Source organism: Triticum aestivum, chromosome 3D, assembly GCF_018294505.1.
Source record: "Triticum aestivum cultivar Chinese Spring chromosome 3D, IWGSC CS RefSeq v2.1, whole genome shotgun sequence".
NCBI classification, from domain to species: domain Eukaryota; kingdom Viridiplantae; phylum Streptophyta; class Magnoliopsida; order Poales; family Poaceae; genus Triticum; species Triticum aestivum.
The window spans coordinates 171,691,052-171,709,283 of NC_057802.1; the positions used below are offsets into that span (position 1 = coordinate 171,691,052).

The 18,232-nt window shown below is 48.0% G+C and overlaps 1 protein-coding gene across 1 annotated transcript; it reads left to right on the forward strand.

The window, feature by feature from the left end:
• Nucleotides 1-2,716: 2,716 nt before the first annotated feature.
• On the forward strand, nt 2,717-18,232 carry LOC123078104 (serine/threonine-protein phosphatase 6 regulatory ankyrin repeat subunit C). The gene is made up of 12 exons (XM_044500503.1): nt 2,717-2,875; nt 3,008-3,181; nt 3,746-3,835; nt 4,298-4,352; nt 5,564-5,648; nt 6,028-6,123; nt 6,257-6,385; nt 6,824-6,973; nt 16,505-16,606; nt 16,835-17,014; nt 17,085-17,164; nt 17,567-18,232. Exons 1-12 carry the CDS (start codon nt 2,806-2,808, stop codon nt 17,589-17,591), a joined length of 1,236 nt encoding a protein of 411 aa, XP_044356438.1. The 5' UTR covers nt 2,717-2,805; the 3' UTR covers nt 17,592-18,232.

Here is an 18,232-nt window from a genome sequence, read left to right on the forward strand (position 1 = left end):
CTCGTTTATCGGAATCAGGCGATTCAAGCGCCTAGAGTTTCGTCTCGAAATTCTCTTTCCGTTTAACCTACTCAAACAAGTTTTTGCTACTGTAAAACTTGACCTAGATCCAGATTAGTAAACGAAGCTTGTTTCTTTCGCCGTTTGACTTTCGTTGCTTCGTTCGATTTGATTCTTTTTGCAAACCGGAGTTCTTAAGTTGAACTTTCTGGTTGGATCTTTTATTTGAGTTTTACTTGTGCATTAGATGAGTACTTATTGTTTGCTTTGCGATAGAGTACCCGGAGTGCGCCGCTTGTTACTTCGAATCTTTAGGTTTCGCGGATCATCAGCAAGGCAAGTAACACTTTGATCATATTTTTCCATACCCAGTTTTTATTGCATTAGATCAATCCTCAAACATTGCATGGTTAGGATCTAATTAAACTGTGGGTATTGGGAAGTAGTTGAGGTAGTACCTATTACCTGTTTTATTATCAAACCCTTGGGAGTTACTTCTACGTTGCTATTATATTGCTATGCTATGCTCGTAGACGTGGATTGGGTTTGAGAGTTATTCATGACAGATGTGAGATTGTTAATTAATGGTTTACTTAAGGTGGCAACTAAAACTCACATCTGGGTGGATTGAGGTACCTGGGTATTCCAGGATTGCCTGTTTTTCTTTTGGACCGCCACCCAGGTTCAAAAGGATCATGAGATTATTCATGCTAGAAACTTCCGTGTGCAGCCGCAAGCTATTATGGGCTCTAGCATAGTTGATTAAGTTGTGTGAACTCTTACAGTGGTAGACTAGTAGATGTAGGGGATGTAGGTGGTACGGTCTATCACATCGTAAGGTGCAAACACTTCTGAAAGACTGTGTCCCGTTCATCCGTTTCTCAAACATCATGTAGTGCGAGAACCAAGCGGAGGCGATCGAGTCTTGTGGGAAAAGTGCACAAACCTCTGCAGAGTGTATAAACTAATCATGGTTAGCCGTGTCCCCGGTTATGGACAACTTGAGTATCTAGTACTTGGATTATCATGTGAATCTCATCATGTTACTTTAATTAATCTTGTTGGGTTAATGATGATACTTAATTGGGATTGAGAATGCTGTCAACCATTCTCAATATTTAACAACCACCATGATAGTTAAATAAAATTTATTCCTTTGCAGTAGGGAAAAATTGGCTTTTCGCAAAACTGTAACCATAGAGCTTTCCACCAGCCATATATGCATGTAGTACAGCATTATTATGTTCATTATTCTCTATGTGTTACATTGCCAGCATATTCCATGTGCTGACCCGTTTTCGGGCTGCAACGTTTCATGTTGCAGACTTTTCAGACGACGAGTAAGGTGCCTTAGGTCATGGTCTTATACTCAGTGATGCCGTTGGAGTTGATGGACTCACTTATCTTCCAAGCCTTCCGCTGTTATCGTATTTAGATGGCCTTAAGCCATATTTATCATACTTATTCTCTTTTGAGATATTCGTTGTAATAAGTGTGTGATTGCTACTTTGTTATAAATCCTCCATTTGTACTGTGCGTGTCAGCATTACTGATCCAGGGATGACACTGGTGCACAGCAGCACAGACTGTTTGAGGTCTGGTCGCTACAGAGATCCAGCAGGAGATCCGGGCGAGGCAAGTCGCGCGCGCCGCCCGCATCGCTGCCTGGCTGCCTCCGGATTCGCCGGAGCCGAAGGAGGAGGAGCACCCGGGGGAAGAGGAGGAGGAGCACCCGGGGGAAGAGGAGGAGGAGATGGCTCCGATGGAGGCGGAGGAGGTGGAGTAGCAGGAGCCGGAGCTGCCGGAGCAGCAGCTGTCGGGCTTCAACATGGAGCAGGTGGAGGCGGAGTTCATCGTCGCCCTGTCCGACGAGATGGCAGAGCAACAGGACATCCTGGAGTCCATCCAGGATGAGGCCTATGTAGATGCCAAGCGGGCGTTCCTCCGGCCGGAGCAGGCGGAGTCCGACGCACTCATCGTCGCACTCGACGCGGAGATAGAGGCGAAGGAGGCCGGAGCGGAGAAGCCAGAGCTGTAGTTGCCGCCCATGCTGCCGGAGAGTACATAGGTTTATTTTAGTTTGCATGTCTTTGTATGGATTTAAGAATCTAGAATGAGATGTCTAAATGCAACCATTGAAATGTGCGTCCACGGGTGTTCGAGGAACCAGATTTGCCAAGTCTGGTTGTAGATGCTCTTAATGTAGAGGTGTGTGCGCTTGCGTGCGCCATGGAAAGAAAAAAGCGCGCGCGCACACACACTGACACACATAGATCATACTAACATTTAGTTTTTTTGAACATCAGTACAGACGCAAGCGCTCATACATACGCGCATACACTCATCCATATAAACGCACACACGCACACCCTACCCCTATGAGCATCTCCGAAAGACTGAGCCGGCATGTCATCTTAAAATTTACGAAGTCATTGTAGGCGCCTCATCGTCGATGGGAGCGTCTCCTCCCACTGAAAGCGCATCGCCTGAAATCCTGAAATAAATCCAGCAATAATGCGAGCATCAGGACTTGAACCCTGGTGGGCTGGGGATATCACTGTCCCTCTAACTATCCAACCTTAGCTACTAGGTTAGGTTTATCGTATTTGAAGCTTATTTTCCATTAGGAAAGCCCCAAAAAAGGAATGAAAATCATGATAATCATCTAAATCAGCGGGGCCTTTTTCACCGCAACCAGTTACGGCGTAGGTCCTCTATTCTTTAACTGACCAGGAGTCTCGCATCAGTCTACCACTTGCATTGGTCTCGTCGATTCGCCTTCCGCCGCCTAACCGATCGATCGCCATGGAGAAGCAGCAGCAGGAGAGGATGCTCCTCCAAGCCGCCTTCGACGGCAACCTCCGTCTCGTCAAAAGTAACCGACCAAGCTCGTGTTTGCTCTTTTATCTTAGGGTTCGTAGATCTGCCCTATGTGTGGATCCAAGTGCGTTTAGTACTTGACTCAATGCTAAGCATTTCCCGTCGCGCGCGTGTGCCAACTGCCAAGAGATGGCGCGGAGGCTCAACTCCGGGCCAGGCGAGGCGGCCATCATGGCGGCGGTGGTTGACGGAAAGAGCGGGAACAGCGCGCTGCACCTGGCGGCCATGGAGGAGAAGATGGACGTCTGCAGGTACCTCGTGGAGGACCTCCGCCTTGACATCAACCAAACCAACGACAATGGTTAGGTTGCCTTCCCTTCAATTCTGCATATCTTATAGTTATACAGCCTGAAGAGAGCGTTCTGCAAAAATAGAAAATAAAATGAAGAATTCTGTCTATGGGTTTCTTCTTTTTCGGGCCTTTCTATGGGTTTCAGTTTCTTAAATATTTTTGGCACCGCTGAAGTTTCAGTATTTCTGTGAAATTCAATGAAAGTGAGGGCCATTCATCTGCAACACCCTTGGCATATTGTTGGTTATCGTACGCTGCATACACTTATACTTAAATTCGAAGTGAGTTTAAGTATTTTAAATTCATTCATGACATTTATACCAGCATATCTTGATTTCTTGAATGTATAGGTGTCTCTTGCACCTTTATTTGTGCCTTTGTGCTATCTTTGTTTTAAACAGCAAACATAGGACAGTCACTGCATAATGCATCAATTAGGACTAATGATGTTCCGGTTCCACATTTAGCACTTTTAACAGTAATTGATCTGTGCCTTGTCCATAAAGGAACATTTGTATTGTTGAAGGCAGGCTTGATTTTGTGCTGAGCTACTGGTCTTTGTTTTTCTTACAGGTGAAACTCCGCTATTCCTTTCTGCATTCTTTGGGAGAGCTGTGGCTGCAAAATATCTTCTTGCTCATGATGCCGATCCAAAGTTAGGTGGTAAAACAGGATCGCCTCTCCATGCTGCTGCACACAAAGGTCTCTCTCTCATGTACACACACAAATAATATATAATTTGGAATAATATTTTCAATGCTATTTAAGTGCATATGAAATCACACGATACAAACTACAGTAGACTCTTGAAAACGATCGAGAGATCGGTTCAGGAGTGGCTCCGGCCGTCATGCGGTCCAATCTGACCGACAAGGCAGGCGCAAATGTATTCGCATTAGTGTTCTTTGCAAATTGTTGTTTAGTTATCCTGAGCATGGCACTAGTTAGCTTCTTAACTGTTCTGTCAAAATTTGAATTAGTATATTAGTTTAAGCTCGTAATTTGGCTGGCAATTCTGATAAAGAGTATCTCGAGGTATGGTCAGGTGTCATACATGTGTGAAAGACAAGTTAAATGTTGGAAAATAATTCGGAGTTATAAACTTCTTAATAATTTCTTCTCCAGAACATCAAGGAATAGTCAAACTGCTGCTTTCAAGAGGAATTGACGTGGATTTACCTTCGCCGCTTGGAGTGAATTGCAAAAAAACACCACATTTCAAGTTTATGTTTGGATTTGCCACCACATTTCTTGTGCGCCCCAAAAATCTACCGATTTTCTTGCTAATTTTTTCAATAAACACTGATGGTCGATTTGGGTCGAAGTAATTCAATTTCTGACATATCGGGCCCACTGGTTAGGTCCACATGGCGCTAAATGGTCAACACCGTCGGTTGACCGTTAAGTTGAACAGAGGGCCCACCCGCCAGCATCGTCATCTTGCTCAAACCTTGTCCTCCTTGTGGCATTCCAACAAACACCTCGCGTGCATGGGCAGAGATGGACGGGAGGGCAGAGGTGATGGTCTGCGGATCAGCCGTGCTGCCTGGGTCAACGCCGGAAGCAACAGGAGGCGAGTAGCCCGGTGACGCGGTCTTCCCTGGCTAGAGAAGGCCGAAACGGTGGCGTGAGCCGGCATGGCGAGGCTGTGAGACGTGACGCATGCTGCTGTGGTGTTGCCGAGCTGTGGCCGACGGGAACTCCATGGCGCGGCTGGCGAGCATCTTCGACGTGCGGTGTGACCGTGGGCTCCGGTGCCAGCGGCATGCCCTGGCCATGCCGGTGGCGCGCGGCGTCGACGACGCTCTCTGGCTCTTCTATGCCGAGGACGTGCTCGCGTTCCTCATGCGTAGTTGCCGTCGTGGTTGGTCGTCCTCGTTCGTGAGCCTCCGCGCACTGCTCCGGCCGGCCGTCCCATGCATCAGGCTCGCCGCGCACCAGAGGTGGGGGGCGGAGCTCGCCGATGCAGGGCAGGGGAAGGAGCTGCGTCGTGGGATCCACCTGATCTAGTGTGAGACGGCTCGGAACGGGACGCAGTGCTGCGGATCTCGCCGGCACTGGGAGGGAGAGGAGATGGAGGAAGGTGGAGGGGTCACGGGAGAGAGAGGCGGCGGAGCCGCGCCGGCCATGAGCGAGAGTCGAGAGGAGGTGGGACAATGGTTGCGGTGGGATTTGTTTTAGCAGTCAAAACAAACAACGTTGACCATTTAGTGTCATTGGACCTGACCAGTGGGCCCGATATATCGGAAATGGAATTAATTCGTCCTAAATAGATCATCAGTGTTTATTGAGAAAATTAGCAAGAAAATCGGTAGATTTTTGGGGCGCACAAGAAATGTGGTGGCAAATCCAAACATAAACTTGAAATGTGGCGGTTTTTTGCAATTCACTCTCGCCGCTTGGGACTCCGTTGCATTTGGCTGCTACTTATGGTCAAGATGGTACGATGAAGATTTTGTTGGAGCACCATGCAGATGTAAGACATCGGTTCTCTGTACACACTGGGCTGTTCAAAAGAAGAAGAAAAATCGGGGTTGTTAAGACCCTTAAGAATGTATACATCCCATTGACGCTATCATGCACTGGAATGGGAATAATGTGGCTACTTTTACTTTGGTAAATGAAGAGTTTATTTTGGTACAAAGCTACGGATATATATTCAGCATTTGATCATAATTAAGTAGTTCTTTTGAAGTGAAACACAGTCACTTCCCCACAGTATGGTAAATATTATGTCTAATTTCTTTGTGAACATCACCAATACATGCATAATATATAACACCAAATGAGGTGATATTATTTCTCTAATTTTCCTTTCTTCACGTATGGGAAATTGATCCATCCACTTTCTGCAGCCAAACAAGGTTCTCAACCTTGATGATACCCCGTTGAGTATGGCCATAAGGCCCATACCAACTGCATCGGTGAACTGTGTGAAGCTACTCATTAAGGTTAGTCACCTTCCTTCGTGGATCTCCGTTAAGTGTATTCTGTAGGACAATTTTATCCCATCATGAGTAAATTGTCTTTGTATTACATCTCAAGCACTAACTCAGGTGGTCTAATAATAATTAATTTACTCAGGCTGGCGCTGATGTGAATTTCACTGACTCGAATGGTGGTAGTTACGTGGCGTTGGCAGCAACTTGTGGCTCAGCTGGCATCATGAACTGTTTACTAGAAGCTGGTGCCAACCCGAATATTGCAGATGAAGTGAGTTATACAGTTTCCAGTTTGACTGCTGTCAGGCTCTACTTTTCATGCGTACTTTTTGTTGGTATTTACGTACCTGACTACTATTGGTCCTCTATGAGGTCAAGCAGTAGAATAAGCTGATCTGCCCCCATTTGTTCTTTTCGTAAATTTTCATAGATAAATTTATGCACTAAAAGTGACACACTTCTCTTAAGATTTTCGTTATAATTAACTGCAGAAATTAACGCAAGATTTTCTTGGATGAGGATCGGTGAGGGCATCAGGCTATTCCATAATTGCTTCATGCATTTGATATTGTGCGAAGTATATTTATTTATTTGTTTGAAATGTGCTGAGTTTTGAATCATATTGACATGTAAATTGTTTGCAACTGCACATGATATTTATATTAATGATTATTGATTGGGAAATCAACAATGTCTTCTGCTCTTGCAGTTTGGTATAACTCCAATTGAAGTTGCTGCTTCCCAAGGCAGAAGAGAAATTGTTGAAATGTTATTTCCCGTAACTTCTCCGATTTCAAAGCTTCCCGATTGGAGCATTGACGGGGTCATTTCGCATGTGAAAACTTTTGGTTTGCAGCGGGTATGTGTCTCTTTCTATGATCACTTGTAACTTTCTTTGTTTCACTATATCTGCCATCAGCTCACTATGCATACGAACTCAGAAAAAACCCAGATCTAAGAAATATTTTATGAGAAATGATCATGCCCCTACTAAATGACATGCAAGTATGCAAGCATGCTCGCACTTAATTTCATTCAAATCATTAAATTAGGGGTAGATAGTGGAAACACTGTATTAAATATACACTTTATTTTGGCCATGGACAATTATTTTAAGCAGAGATTTCAAGGCATGTGACAGTTTTAAGGCATCTCTAGCCGGTCCCTTAAAAGGCGTTAACTCCTTATATTTCTTATTTTGAGGAGTAAAACCACACCTTGCCGAGCTCTTATCCGGCTTAACTCCTTATAATCTTTAAGCACTCGCTCTTTAGGCCCTCAAATATACTCGACCAGCACCACTTCTCACGGTAAACTTTGGCCCTGCCCTCCCCCCCCCCCCCCCCCCCCGGCTCGCACCGCATTGACGCCGGTGTTGCCTCCGGCGTCCACCTGCAAGCCCGCCTCCGCACTTTGATCCACCCGCTAGTCGCCGGAATAGACAGATATCTCCGCCGCTGCCGCCTTTATCTCATGGCCGGAAAAACAACCAGATATGCTTCGTTTCTTCCAAAACGAAGCCGGCGGATGACGGAGATGATGTAGAACGCCTGCCGTGGAGCTTTGTGGCGCCGTTATTGCGCCAAGACCGGCGATCTTTGTAGGCGACCGGCGAGCTTTGTCATCGCCCGAGGAGTTCGATTTGAGGCCCGCCGTTGACTATGGCCGTCTACTGCCCTGCCTGCCGTCCACCCGTAGCTTCGGATTCGATCAACTCCGCCAGTTGAAGCTCTAACCTTCTCTGCCGGAAAGGTGTTCGATGAATTGCTTAGGTGCGTTTTCTATAGCTATTTTCATTACGTGTTGTTGTTTTTGCAATCAAATTCAACCCAGAATATTGCATAGGGTAGATGAAGAGGTTGAGGAAGATGGTCTTCGACGACTCTTTGTCAGAAGAGGAGGAAGAAGATGATGATTTTGAAATCGCCATTATGGTGATTGTTAATAATGACTTCCGGAGACCGAGACTAGGATCATAGTTTGGCCGCTTGTGCATCAATCGAGATAGAGCAGAGGGCCATAAGAAGCTTATGAAGGATTATTTCAATCCCAATGCAACCTACCCGGAGAAGTATTTTCTTCCATGGTTTTGGATGCACCGATGTCTCTTCCTCACCATTGCAAGAGCTGTGGAGAAGCATGATGAATGGTTTAAATTGAGGAGGTATGCATCAGGGGAGATAAGTGCAAGCCCATTAATGAAGTGTGTCGCAGCTGTTCGAGTGCTTACATATGGGTGTTGGGCCGATGCCATTATTGATTATGTCCGCATCGGGGAAGATTCAATCTTGTAGGCCATTCAAAGAAACACACGAGCCATGATTGAGATGGGGCAGAGTATTTGAGGGCTCCCAATGATGAAGATGCCTAGAGGCTTTTGGCTTTGAGTGAAAAACATGGATGGCATGGTATGCTTGGATCAATTGGTTGCATGCACTAGACATAGAAGAATTATCTTGTGGGATGAAATGTTCAGTACAAAGGGCACCCAAAAGATCCAACAATCGTTCTTGAGGCAGTTGCATTGGAGGATCTATGGATTTGGCATTCATACTTTGGATTGCCTGGCTCTCGTAACGATCTGAATGTGCTGTCGAGATTATCACTATTTGGAATGCTTTTTGCTGGAGATGCTCCTATTGCAACTATGTTGTCAATGATGACCGTCAGTCACAATGGGTTACTACCTTGCAGATGGCATCTATCTTCCATGGACCACATTTGTGAAGACAACCACGTGACCTAAAGGCATTAAGAGATCCCACTTTGCAATGTGTGAATAGTCTGCAAGGATGTTGAGAGAGATTCCGGTGTGCTTCAGAAGCGCTTTGCCATTGTTCATGGCCCTGCCGAGTATTCGAAGCCACTGGTCCTATGGCAAATAATGACATGTTGCATCATCTTGCATAACATGATCATTGAAGATGAGAGAGCCATGCCAGAGAACTTTCTGTACATCACCAATGGGATCCTGTTGAGCCGGAACACAATGCAAACAACATGCATTGATTCCTCGCAGCGCATCGAAGCATCGAGAACCAAAAAGTTCATACCTAGCTCCAAGATGATCTTGTTTAGCATCGGTGGCTACTCCATAGCACTGGTTGATTGTTGTGCTTCTATCATGCTCTTTACTTCATTTGGACCCTTTTGCGTGTTTGAATTCGAATAATTTGTTGTGAACTTTAATTTTCTAATATTCATGAATTTTGTGAACTTTGATTGTTAAGTTTGGATTTAATATGTGTGCAAATATGTAGTTGAAATGTAGTACATACACAAAAACTTAGAAGAATTGGTGAAAGTGTTTTTTAGGGATTTAAGTTTTAAGGGTTTGGCTAGGAATCGTTTTTCATTAGCGGATCAAATATAACGAGTGTAACGAGCTGTTTGAGCAGAAATCCAATTTGGGCTTTGGAGCGTAAGCTCCTGCGTGTCAAAATTACTTTTTGCAAATGTCAAAATTTTGAAAGAAAAAGAATCAATATGTACATCATCACACATAAACGCTACTGGCAAATTTTTAGGGGGAAAGATTAGGCATTTTGACCTGTGCAAAAAAAAAAGACGAACGCCAAATGTTATTACTTAATTTTGTTTTTTTTTTACCGACGAAGCACTGCTATTCCGTTCATCATGAAAATTGTCAAGCAAACTTGTTACACTAACATGAACATGTACAATTTTTTTTTCAGAATTTTAACATTTATTATTACTATTTCTGAATTTACTGTTCATCCAGAAGCATATGCTCCTCTGAGCCAAAACGGCCATCCCACTATTGATGTGGCTAAATTATAAGGGACGGGCTAGAGATGCCCTGAGTGAAATGGAGGAGAATTATTTATAGTTGCTATTAATTTAATGATAAAGGGTTTCCCCCCGCTTTATAGAAAAAGCATCATCCGATACAGTCAGCTCGCTGGGGCCGCAACACAAACAAGCCCAAAGGAAAAAGAGAGAAAAAGAAAGAGAAATAAATGCCAACAACGGCAGATCAACGAAACGAAGATGGCCGGTAACCGCTGCACCCTCCGGAGAAGTACCACCACGCACCCAGCACTCCGAAGCGCCGCGTACCAAGCAACGCCTTCAAGAAGGAGGCGACGACGACGCCGCTGTTGCCCGGACTAGTCCTAGGGTTTCCCCCGGTACGCCGGGGGGGGGGGAATGGGGGAGGGTGTACCCGACGCCCTTCAGGAAGGTTCGGTGGCACTCGCAGGCGTCGCCGCGTCAGGGCCGGACGAGCCGCCAGGGGTTTCTCCCGACCCAAACCCCCACCACCACCCCAGACGATCCATAGTGCACCGCCCAGCACGCCACCCACCAACATCTGCCACCACGGTCGCCGAACCAACTCCACCGTCTCCCTGAGGCCGCCGACACCAGACCTGGAGGATGGGAGAAGAGATAGTGGGCTCGGGGGCATCCGCAACACAGCCGACGTGGGGGGACATCTGTTAGGAATAAGCAACTTGTATTCCCATGAGGCCATAGGCCGATATATATACATGTACAGGTGTGGTACATATGCAGAAAACCCCTTATACTACGGGATAAATACGAAGGGGTATACATGACTTATACTATAACTCTAACACCCCCCCTCAAACTCATGGTGGAGGAACAACACTGAGTTTGGAGAGATAAAAGCCATGTTGTGCTCTAGTCTGGGCCTTCGTCAGGAAATCCTCCAACTGTAACTCGGAAGGCACATACTGAAGAGCAACGACCTGATCCTGCACAGCAGCGCGCACATAGAAAGCATCAACACCAATATGCTTGGTGAGCTCATGCTTCACAGGATCACGCGCAATGCTAATAGCACCTGTACTGTCAGATAGGAGCATAGTTGGTGTAGTGACAGAAACACCAAAGTCCTGAAGTAACCACCGTAACCAAGTCACCTCTGCCGTCAAAAGAGCCATAGCTCGCAACTCAGCCTCAGCACTCGAACGGGAAACTGCAATCTGTTTCTTCGTCTTCCAGGCAATGAGAGAACCGCCAAGAAAAACACAGTAGGCAGAAAGCGAACGGCGATCAGAAGGATCACTAGCCCACGTAGCATCCGCATAGGCCTGAAGCTGTAAAGAACTGGAGCTAGGAAAGAAGAGACGGTGAGAGATCGTGCCCCGAAGATATCGGAGAACACGAAGGAGATGACCATAATGAACCGATGTGGGAGCAGAAACAAACTGACTCAGAATATGAACCGGATAAGAGATGTCCGGACGAGTGACAGCTAGATAGACAAGACTGCCAACGAGATGACGATAACGCGTCGGGTCAGGGAGAGGATCACCATCAGTAGCACGAAGGTGAACATTGAGCTCCATAGGAGTCTCAACAGTGCGCTCGTCGGAAAGAGCAGCACGAGCAAGAAGATCCTGGATATACTTTTCCTGGGATATGAAAAAGCCATCAGAGGTAGAAGAGACTTCAATCCCAAGAAAATAGCGAAGAGGCCCAAGATCAGACATAAGAAACTGCTCACTAAGACGGGCCTTTACAAAGGCAATATACTCGGGATCATCCCCAGTGATGACCATATCATCAACATAGAGAAGAAGAAGAGTCCGGCCACGAGGAGAAAGGTGAATGAACAATGCAGGATCGTGAACACTTGCTGAAAAACCAGCAGTAGTGACCACAGAAGCAAAACGCTCAAACCAAGCGCGAGGGGCTTGCTTAAGGCCATAGAGAGAGCGACGAAGACGACACACCATGCCATCAGGAACAGAATACCCAGGTGGTGGCTGCATGTACACCTCCTCACGCAGCTCACCATTAAGAAAGGCATTCTTAACATCAAGCTGAGATATAGACCAGTGGCGTGCAGAGGCAACGGCAAGAAGTGTACGAATAGTGGTCATATGGGCCACAGGAGCAAAAGTCTCGTCATAATCACGACCATGCTCCTGCTGAAAACCACGAGCCACGAGACGAGCTTTGTGACGCTCAAGAGAACCATCGGAGCGAGTCTTAACCTTGTAGACCCGCTTACAAGTGATGGGACGAACCCCGGGAGGAAGAGAAACAAGATCCCAGGTACCAGTGCGTTCAAGAGCAGCAATCTCCTCTGCCATCGCAAACTGCCATTCAGGATGAACAACAGCCTGACGGTAAGAAGTCGGCTCAAGAACAGCAGCACCAGCGGTGGGAAATCCAAAGCGATCAACAGGCGGACGAGGACGAGAACGCAAGCCATAAGTAGGCTGAGAGGAAGAGGACGACTCATCCAAGGAAGCATCCACAGGTCGTGAACGACGAGTGTAATGCTGAGGAAGAGATGGAACAAGAGAAGGAGGAATCGCCAAGGTAGAATCAGGGGGTGGCGACGAAGAAGTCACCGGAGATGAAGGTGTAGAATCCGGTGACATGCTAGGTGAGGAGACCGGGGAAGATGGTGGCGGTGAATCGACAAGGGGTGGAGAAGCAGAGGGAGTGGGACGAATAGGCACAGGCGCGACGGGAGTAATAGGGGAGTCAGGAAAAGTGAGAAAAGAGATATCCTCCACGGAAAAGACCGAGGAAGATGGGCGTGGGTAAAAAGGACGAGACTCATCAAAAGTCACATCTCGAGAGATACGCATCCGACGACCGACAGGATCCCAACAACGATAGCCCTTATGCTCATCACTGTAGCCTAAGAAGACACACTCAACAGACTGAGCGGTCAGTTTGGTGCGTTCGCGAGGGGCAAGAAGAACATAGCAAACACAACCAAACAAGCGAAGCATCGAATAGTCGGGAGAGCGATCAAACAGACGCTCAAAAGGAACACCACCCTGCAAAGCAGCAGATGGCTGAAGGTTGATGAGATAGACAGAAGTGGAGATAGCCTCGGCCCAAAAATGAGGCGGAAGAGAGGCGGCGATCATCATAGCACGAGCCGTCTCAAGAAGGTGACGATGCTTGCGCTCAGACACACCATTCTGAGCATGAGCACCAGGACAAGAGAACTGGGCAAGAGTACCCTGCTCAGCAAGGACACCACGCAACATCTTAGAGATATACTCACCAGCGGAGTCAGCACGAAAAACACGAATAGGTGAAGAGAACTGAGTATGAACCATGGCAGCAAAACGCTTATAAATAGACAACACCTCACTACGTGAAGTCATGAAATAAAGCCATGTGTAACGTGAAAAATCATCGATGAAAATAATATAGTATTTATGACCACCTTTCGAAGTGAAAGGAGCCGGACCCCATACATCAGAATGGACTAAATCGAAAGGACGCTGAGACACTGACTCACTATGAGAATATGGTAGCTGAATCTGCTTGCCAAGACGACAACCCTGACACTCTAAAGAGACATCTCCTGAGACAGACCCCAGAAGGCCTCGACGAACTAAAGACGATAATCGAGAACCACACAGATGACCAAGTCGATGATGCCACTGCTTGAAGGAACCAGTAACAGAAGCGACAGCAGCGGAGGAACTGGCGATGGTGGTGGCAGCGGAAGGAACATGAAGCCAGTCCAACTCCCAAAGACCCTGAGAATCACGGCGGCGAGGGCCAGCCCCAACCAGAGTGTGCGTGCGACGATCCTGGACAGAACAAGAGTCGACATCAAGGATGACACGACAACCAGAATCAGTAAGTTGACCGGCAGAAAACAGATTCATGGTAAGTCGAGGAACATGAGCAACATCAGGAACAGAATAAGAAGGAGTAGAAAGATGGCCTCTACTGGCAACAGAAAGTGGAGTACCATCAGCAGTAAAGACATGAACAGGAGAATCCAGCGAGCGAAGAGAAGACAAAGCAGAAGAATGAGAAGACATATGAAAAGAAGCTCCAGAATCCAGAACCCATGGGGATGTACCTGACTGTGGAGAGGGCGAGTGCTCAGTGCGGGAAGCATCAGTCACAGAACCAGCAGTACCCGTCGAGGAAGAACCTGAAGCCGCGAGCAGACGCTTAAGTTTCAGAATATCCTGCTCGGTCAAAGCAATGGCTGAAGCTGGCGAGGGAGATGACGCAGTCCCTGATGATCGCGCCTTGCGCAGGTGTTTCCGCTTGGTGTAGCACTGTGACTCAATATGACCATCATTCTTGCAGTAGTCACAATGTGAACGGGGGCGACCTGAACCTCCAGAAGGAGTGGGCAAGAGCGGCGGAGCACTCGAGCGAGAATGAGGCGGTGCAGCAGGTGGAGTGGAAGAAACCCGAGTAGCGAGCACAGAGGGAACCTCCAGCAAACCAGCACCACGTAGGCGAGTCTCCTCAGCACGAATCTCTGAAAGCGCCTCCATGAGAGAAATACGGCCACGAGCAAGCAACTGAGCACGCCGGGGCTCAAACTCCTTACGGAGCCGAGACAAGAACTCGTAGACGCGATGAAACTCCAAATCAGCCTGGATAGCCTGGCAGCAGGGGCAAGTACGACAACCAGCACTGCGGAGAGAATCAAGCTGGCGCCAGATAGCAGAACTCTGTGCATAAAAGTCATCAACAGTAGAGTCACCCTGCTGAAGAGCATGCTCCTGACGAACCACAGAAAGATATAAGGCATCACCAGAGGGCTCATAACGCTGACGAAGACAGGTCCACATCTGGAAGACAGTAGGAAGACCCAGAAACTCAGAAGCAAACTGAGGCAGAACACTAGCAGTGAGAACAGCTGCAGCACGAGCATCATCATCGAGCCACTGGGTGTAAACAGACAGAGCACCATGATACATCTGAAGAGCTTCCTCATAAGCCAAAGCCCTCTCATCATAGGCACGATCAGCAGCCTCATCAGCAACCTTAGCCGCATCCTTGGCGGCCTGATTAGCATCCGGAGGAAGAACCAGTGGAGTCGGCGGAGTAGGGGCCACCGGAGGAACCGGACGGGGCGGACAGCAAACCTCGCCAGAAAGAACACCCCAGAGACGGATGCCACGCATGTGAATGCGCATGAAGCCAGCGAACTCGGTGTAGTTGGTACCATCGAAGATCACCGGACAGCGAGGGACAGCAACGTAGCCTGATGCAGCAGACATTTTTTTTTTTTGCAAAGATCTGAAACTAGCAGAGGCCGGTACGAGGACGGCGGCTGGGAACGAAAGCCGGCGCAGCAGACCTCAGCGCCTGGGCAGGAGCAGCAGCCTGGCGGGAGAGGCGCTGGCGGGAGCCGCGTTCTGGCGGGAGCGGCAGGCGGGAGATGGCGGGAGCGGCGGGCGGGAGATGGCGGGAGCGGCGGGCGGGAGCCGCGTTCTGGCGGGAGCCGCGTTCTGGCGGCCGGGCGACAGGAGTTGGCGGGCGGGAGCAGGAGGGAGCCGGCAACTTCGATCGGGAGCAGGGAGGACGGAGCAGCCCAGCGTGGAGGCCGATCGAGAGGAGAGAGAGCCGGCGGCTTCGAGCGATACGGATCAGCACAAGTTGCAGCGTGCAAAAAATTGACCTAGCTCTAATACCATGTTAGGAATAAGCAACTTGTATTCCCATGAGGCCATAGGCCGATATATATACATGTACAGGTGTGGTACATATGCAGAAAACCCCTTATACTACGGGATAAATACGAAGGGGTATACATGACTTATACTATAACTCTAACAACATCCACCGCCGCCGCCGCGGAGCCGACCGGACGCACGGACAAGGGGCCTACCAGGCGCCGAGGCCGGCCGGACCCAAAAGGGTCCGGACAGCCCCTGCCGTCGTGCTGCAGCTCGCTGGCCGACGAAGCCGCCACCGCCCACAGACCACCGCCTTCGCCACGCACCGAGCCGCCGGCCCGCCCTAGCCCAGATGGAGCCTGAAAGGGCCCAGATCTGGGCCGCCCGGGCGCCGCCGGCTAGCAGCACTGCCACGCCGCCCCACGGCCAACGGCCGCGCCGCCGCACCGAGGACCCCGAAGCCCGCCGCCGGGCCGCAGCGCTGCAGGCTGAGCTGCACCGCCGCCATCAGGAGGCCCCCGCGCCTCCCCATGCGCGCGCGGGGAAAGAACGGCCCGCCGCCGCCGCTGCCGCGCGGGCAGGGCCCGGCGGACCTCGCCGGCGGCGGTGGGGGGAGAAGGACGGGGAGGGGGGCCGGAGGAGAGGGGGACGCAGGGGTCCGCCTGTTGCCCGCGCGGGGGGGGGGGGGGGCGAGCGAGCAGACAGGGAGGCGGAGGAGGGGGAGGAGGGGCGCGGCTGGCGGCCAGTGGCGGCGGGAGGGCGGCCGGCGGCGGCGGGGGGAACGGGAGGAGGAACCTGGACTGGTACTTGGCCACATCGTGGTGCAGTCATAGTTGCTATTAATCGCCTGTTCTTATGCCATTATGCTTATCCTTGGTAATGATATTGATAAATGATAACAACTGAAATTTATGTGCAAAGTGTCTAAATACAGCTTCTTGTCAGTATTAGTTTGACATATTTGTTTTGACCTTGGATGTTTTTGTAATCAGGATAAACTTAAGTGTCAGAAGAAAAGAGCTGAATTGAAATTAAAAGCTGCTGAGGCTTTTAAGAGAAGTGAATATATGATGGCAGCAGAGATGTATACTGTTGTAAGTTACTGTGCTTAATCTTTATTTCTTGAAGGCTGTTTGATTAAAAAAAATGCCAACTACGCAACTTGCTTGAAGGCTGCTTTGAATATTAATATAAAAAATGGTCGTGGCTCTACTTCAGTTACTAAAAAAATGCCAATTACATTGCCTGCAGTATTTTTTTTGTTTTTACTGCCGGAACTCTGTTTTAGTATGGCAAAAAGGAATGTAATTGCTGTAATGCAGGCAATGGAACTTGGCCCTAGCTCAGATGATTATGCAACCCTGCTAGCAAATAGGAGTCTCTGTTTGTTGCGCTTGGAAAATGGAACTATGGCTCTCAAAGATGCTACTTTGTGTAGAATGATGCGACCCAACTGGCCAAAAGCCTGCTATCGACAAGGGGCTGCTTTTATGCGTCTGAAGGTAAAAAAACAAGAAAGTAGTTATTCAATCTTGTACGATCATGGAATTCATCGGTGCTGTTTACTTATAGGACTACGAAAAAGCATGTGAGGCTTTCGCAGATGGCCTAAAGTTGGACCCCAAAGCCGTTGACATTGAGAATGCTTTAAGGTAAATTCTCCGTGTTCTCCTAGTCCTGTGAAAGATAAAAAAACATTTCTTATATAAGAAGTTTTAAAACTGCGAAGTTTTTATGCAGTGCAAGTGAGTGATAATTTTTTCCGTCTTACTCCCTCTGTCCCATAATATACTAGTGCAGTGTCAAAAACACTCTTATATTATGGGACGAAGGGAGTAAGTTTTATTGTATATGAATGATGATCTTGACTCTAGTTGAATGTGAGGTGGGTTCTGCCATTTAGGGACTGTTGAGGTTTTAGAGTCACAGTTGTAGCTGATTCCATAAATTTATGAAAAAAAAGAGGGGGCCTTTGTTCTACTTTTATTTTTACTTTGGAAAAGAAAGTCGTATAGAAGTTGCTCCTTATGCTCACCTTGACTTTGTTATCACAGGGAAGCAACTGCAATGAAGACTTAGCCTACACGCATTACATGATACCTTGGGTAGTTGTGGCTCTCTTGTTGCTACTTGCTAGGTCCAGGATCAGGATACCCCGGTTGTTCTCTGCTTCTCTGGTATCTATCTACAGCAACAGTGCAAGCCTCTCTTTTTTAAGACTTCTGGTTGCCCCCATCGTGTGTAAACATTACTGAATGCGATGGATGTGTATCTAGTTTCAGTTTAAAAGTCAACAAAATGCTATAGATTGAGTTCTTGTCTGTCTTCTAGATTTTTCTTGCTTTCTTTACTATTACTAGCTTCTGCTACAGTGGGATGTTCTCTTTGATAGTTGCAGGGATCGCTGCTTGAGTAGAGGCTCGCAGGGGTTTGCGGTCATTAGCCATCGGATCCCGCAAATCCACGTTTCATATTTCTCGATTGCCACACTAGCACCTGAGAGGAAATTTCCCTCCGCCTTCGTACTGGCAGTAACGACAAACACTGAAGAGCCAACCAAACAGACAGTGGCGGAGCCAGAAGTAACAGGGGGGCCAAAGAGTAGATGATGCATTATCGGGGGCCAAATGCAGCTAGAACAAGTCAAGGAGGGCCAGAAATTGACTAGCAGCAGCAAAAAATTACTAATCATGTCACTGTTCATTGCAAATTAGGAGTAA

Bases quoted from the DNA above. Each gene is read 5' to 3' on its own strand.
- LOC123078104 (XM_044500503.1), top strand. From the start codon at position 2,806: ATGGAGAAGCAGCAGCAGGAGAGGATGCTCCTCCAAGCCGCCTTCGAC. The intron at 5,649-6,027 runs GTAAGACATCGG...CACTTTCTGCAG, and splicing joins TGTTGGAGCACCATGCAGAT to CCAAACAAGGTTCTCAACCT. The intron at 6,124-6,256 runs GTTAGTCACCTT...TAATTTACTCAG, and splicing joins GTGTGAAGCTACTCATTAAG to GCTGGCGCTGATGTGAATTT.